Source organism: Pan troglodytes, chromosome 20 (genome assembly GCF_028858775.2).
Source record: "Pan troglodytes isolate AG18354 chromosome 20, NHGRI_mPanTro3-v2.0_pri, whole genome shotgun sequence".
Classification (NCBI taxonomy): domain Eukaryota; kingdom Metazoa; phylum Chordata; class Mammalia; order Primates; family Hominidae; genus Pan; species Pan troglodytes.
This window is the reverse complement of record NC_072418.2, coordinates 16,783,646-16,788,225: the sequence shown is the minus strand read 5'-3', so window position 1 is coordinate 16,788,225 and position 4,580 is coordinate 16,783,646. Positions and strand designations below refer to the sequence as shown.

Sequence of the window (4,580 nt, the reverse complement as noted above, 5' to 3'; positions counted from 1 at the left end):
GTGTCGCTGGTGTTCTCGACTTCGATCACCCACCCACACACCCCCAGGGGGTTGGAAAGGGAATTTCGGACCCCAGCGTGCAGGCCGATCAGGTCCTGGCTTGAAGTCCTTGTAACCAGGGTTTAGCTGAAATTCCGGCACTCCTTCGGCCCCGCAGGAGAAACGAGCGTCAAACTGCCCTTTGACCCCAGATTCGGGGTCCCCAAATCTGCGGCGCGCCCCCTCGGCGTCCAGCCCGGGACCGAGAGGGCGCTCTAGGGAGGCGCTGGGGCTGGCGCGCCAGGAGGCCGAGCGGCGGCGGGGGCGGCCCTGGCAGGGGGAGTAGAAGGCGGAGAGGGTGCGCGCCCCCCTTCCCGCATCCTCAGCGCCGGGCCAGGCGCGCCTGAGGGACGCGGGGGCGGCGGCAGCAGGAGGGTCCCCGCAGCACCCTGCGAGCGCGGCAGCCCCGGCCCGCGGGCGGCGAGTTCCCGGTAAGTGCGGTCCCGAGAGCGGAGCGCGCTGGAGAGGCGTGGAGAGGGGGGCTGGGCGCCGGGGACGTCTGGGTCCCGCGCCCAATGGCTGGAGGGCGGCCGAGCGCCGCCCGCCCGCCCTGCCCGCCCCCTCTCCCCTCCCCCCGGCACTCCCCTCCCCCTCCCCCGCCCGTCGCTTTCCCCCGCCCCCGCCCCGGCGCCAACTCCGCGGCGCCTCCTTAAAAAGCGCGCGGGAGTTGTAAGGGGGGGCCGGAGCGAGCCGGAGTGAGCGAGAGCGCAGGGTAAAGGGGGCGGGCGGGGGGCCCGGGCTCCACCTTAAAAGCGGGCGCGTGGGGGTGGGAGGGAGGAAGGCGGGCGGCGGGGGGGAGGGAGGGAGGGAAGGAAGGGGGGCCGGAGTGTCCCGGGCGCAGGGCGCGCGTGCGGCGGCGGCGGCGGCGGGGAGGGGCCGGCCGCGCCGCGCTCCCCTCCTCCCCCTCGCATCCCCGGCCCCGCGCGCGCCCAGCAGAAGCGGGTCTGTGTGTGCGTGCGTGCGAGTGAGTGAGTGTGTGCATATTTTTTTCTCTCTTTTCTTTCTCTCTCACTGTTTTTTCCTCTCTCTCTCTCTCTCGCTCCCTCTCTCTCTCTTTTTTTTTTTTTTTTGCAAAGAAACAGCAGCGCCGCCGCCGCTCCGCCGAGGCGCTGCGCCCCCCGGGGGGGGAGGCGGAGGAGGCGGGCAGCGGCGGAGGGAGGGGAGCCGGGGAGGGGGGCGCCGCGCTGGGAGGGAGGCAGCGCGCACGGTGCAGCCGGGCCGGGCGGGAGGCATGGCGGGGCCCCCGGCCCTACCCCCGCCGGAGACGGCGGCGGCCGCCACCACGGCGGCCGCCGCCTCGTCGTCCGCCGCTTCTCCGCACTACCAAGAGTGGATCCTGGACACCATCGACTCGCTGCGCTCGCGCAAGGCGCGGCCGGACCTGGAGCGCATCTGCCGGATGGTGCGGCGGCGGCACGGCCCGGAGCCGGAGCGCACGCGCGCCGAGCTCGAGAAACTGATCCAGCAGCGCGCCGTGCTCCGGGTCAGCTACAAGGGGAGCATCTCGTACCGCAACGCGGCGCGCGTCCAGCCGCCCCGGCGCGGAGCCACCCCGCCGGCCCCGCCGCGCGCCCCCCGCGGGGCCCCCGCCGCCGCCGCCGCGCCGCCGCCCACGCCCGCCCCGCCGCCACCGCCCGCGCCCGTCGCCGCCGCCGCCCCGGCCCGGGCGCCCCGCGCGGCCGCCGCCGCCGCCACAGCGCCCCCCTCGCCTGGCCCCGCGCAGCCGGGCCCCCGCGCGCAGCGGGCCGCGCCCCTGGCCGCGCCGCCGCCCGCGCCAGCCGCTCCCCCGGCGGTGGCGCCCCCGGCCGGCCCGCGCCGCGCCCCCCCGCCCGCCGTCGCCGCCCGGGAGCCGCCGCTGCCGCCGCCGCCACAGCCGCCGGCGCCGCCACAGCAGCAGCAGCCGCCGCCGCCGCAGCCACAGCCGCCGCCGGAGGGGGGCGCGGTGCGGGCCGGCGGCGCGGCGCGGCCCGTGAGCCTGCGGGAAGTCGTGCGCTACCTCGGGGGCAGCGGCGGCGCCGGCGGTCGCCTAACCCGCGGCCGCGTGCAGGGGCTGCTGGAGGAGGAGGCGGCGGCGCGAGGCCGTCTGGAGCGCACCCGTCTCGGAGCGCTTGCGCTGCCCCGCGGGGACAGGCCCGGACGGGCGCCGCCGGCCGCCAGCGCCCGCCCGTCTCGCAGCAAGGTGAGCGCGCCGGGGAGCGGGGGCGCCGCGCGGTGGGCAGGTGCGGGCGAAGTTGGTGGCGGGGGCGCGAGTCCTGGGAGGAACTGGGTGGCGGGTGGCTGGGGCTTTGCGCGCGTTTCCTGCGGGCTCGGTGCGTGGTGACCTTGGCAAGTAATTGAATCTCCCGGAGCCTCAGTTTCCTCCGCTGTAAACGCGGCTTAATAACAGTAGCGACCCCTTGGGGTTGTTGAGCGAGTTTAGTAAGATTTGGTTGTCGAGGGCTTTAGTTAACACAGAGCCTGGCACCGAGTGAATGCGTAAAAGTTAGTCCGTATTGTTCTTAAAGGTGGAATCGGTTCCTCCTCCCCACCGCCCGGACGCCACAGTCAGGGTCTGGGATTAGAACAGCTACTAATCTTGCATGCTTCTCTCCTCGGCTCCAGAGAGGTGGAGAAGAGCGAGTGCTTGAGAAAGAAGAGGAAGAAGATGATGATGAAGATGAAGATGATGAAGATGATGTGTCAGAGGGCTCTGAAGTGCCCGAGAGTGACCGTCCTGCAGGTGCCCAGCACCACCAGCTTAACGGCGAGCGGGGACCTCAGAGTGCCAAGGAGAGGGTCAAGGAGTGGACCCCCTGCGGACCGCACCAGGGCCAGGATGAAGGGCGGGGGCCAGCCCCGGGCAGCGGCACCCGCCAGGTGTTCTCCATGGCAGCCATGAACAAGGAGGGGGGAACAGGTAAGGATCCTTCTGGGTGGGGAAAAGTGCTAGGTGGAGAGGAACTCAGCCCGAAGACAAAGCCAAAGGCAGGTGTTTTTTTCCTTCCCAGCTTCTGTTGCCACCGGGCCAGACTCCCCGTCCCCCGTGCCTTTGCCCCCAGGCAAACCAGCCCTACCTGGGGCCGACGGGACCCCCTTTGGCTGTCCGTAAGTTGGGGTATTGGAGACATGGGGGTGCTGCTCAGGTGTGTGGTACAGCCAGAGAGACATCCGTGTTCACTGGTGTCTGTCTGTTTTGATGCAGTCCTGGGCGCAAAGAGAAGCCATCTGATCCCGTGGAGTGGACCGTGATGGATGTCGTCGAATATTTTACTGAGGCTGGATTCCCGGAGCAGGCGACAGCTTTCCAAGAGCAGGTGAGTTTCCAGCCCAGGACTACACACTGACAGACACAGAGGGTCTCCCTGGGATGTGCCCTGATCCCGGCTCTCTCTGTTCCTGTCCCACCCAGGAAATTGATGGCAAATCTTTGCTGCTCATGCAGCGCACAGATGTGCTCACCGGCCTGTCCATCCGCCTCGGGCCAGCCCTGAAAATCTACGAGCACCACATCAAGGTGCTTCAGCAAGGCCACTTTGAGGATGATGACCCCGATGGCTTCTTAGGCTGAGCGCCCAGCCTCACACCTGCCCCAGCCCATTCCGGCCCCCATCTCACCCAAGATCCCCCAGAGTCCAGGAGCTGGACGGGGACACCCTCAGCCCTCATAACAGATTCCAGGGAGAGGGCACCCTCTTGTCCTTATCTTTGCCCCTTGTGTCTGTCTCACACACATCTGCCCCTCAGCACGTCGGTGTGGGGAGGGGATTGCTCCTTAAACCCCAGGTGGCTGACCCTCCCCACCCAGTCCAGGACATTTTAGGAAAAAAAAAATGAAATGTGGGGGGCTTCTCATCTCCCCAAGATCCTCTTCTGTTCAGCCAGATGTTTCCTGTATAAATGTTTGGATCTGCCTGTTTATTTTGGTGGGTGGTCTTTCCTCCCTCCCCTACCACCCATGCCCCCCTTCTCAGTCTGCCCCTGGCCTCCAGCCCCTAGGGGACTAGCTGGGTTGGGGTTCCTCGGGCCTTTCCTCTCCTCCCTCTTTTCTTTCTGTTGATTGTCGCTCCAGCTGGCTGTATTGCTTTTTAATATTGCACCGAAGGTTTTTTAAATAAAATTTTAAAAAAAGGAAAAGGGAAAAAAAAGCCACGGAGTCCATTTTATGAATGGGGCGGGGAGAGGGCACTAAAGAGCCTCCTAAGAGAGCCTCAGGTTAGGACAGAATTGTTTGGGGAGGGAGAAAAACAGAAACAATGAATTATAGCTGCCTCACAGCCACGTATAACAATAATTGCTCCAGGAAGGTGGGAATATTTGCTTTTTTTTTTCTGTAATCTCACCGTGTCCGTGTCCAGAACAGAGCTAGGCACACAGCAGGTGCTCAATTTTTGTTTTTCTTTTAGACAGGTTTCATTCTTTCACCCAGGCTGGAGTGCAGTGGTGCTATCATAGCTCATTGTAGCCTCAAACTCCTGGGCTGAAGTGATCCTCCCACCTCAGCCTCCTGAGTAGCTGGGACTACAGGTGCACTCTGCCATGCCGGGCTAACTTTTAAAAATTTT

At 66.3% G+C, this 4,580-nt stretch overlaps 2 protein-coding genes across 2 annotated transcripts in view; one reads left to right on the top strand and one right to left on the bottom strand.

Annotated features, from left to right (window-relative positions):
* Positions 1-4,580, bottom strand: part of MISP3 (MISP family member 3) — a 31,745-nt gene that overhangs the window by 11,168 nt on the left and 15,997 nt on the right. The window lies entirely within an intron of this gene.
* On the top strand, positions 646-4,152 carry SAMD1 (sterile alpha motif domain containing 1). Its single transcript, XM_003316155.7, has 6 exons — positions 646-751; positions 1,116-2,218; positions 2,641-2,935; positions 3,027-3,123; positions 3,221-3,332; positions 3,428-4,152. Exons 2-6 carry the CDS (start codon positions 1,271-1,273, stop codon positions 3,584-3,586), a joined length of 1,611 nt encoding a protein of 536 aa, XP_003316203.4. The 5' UTR covers positions 646-751; positions 1,116-1,270; the 3' UTR covers positions 3,587-4,152.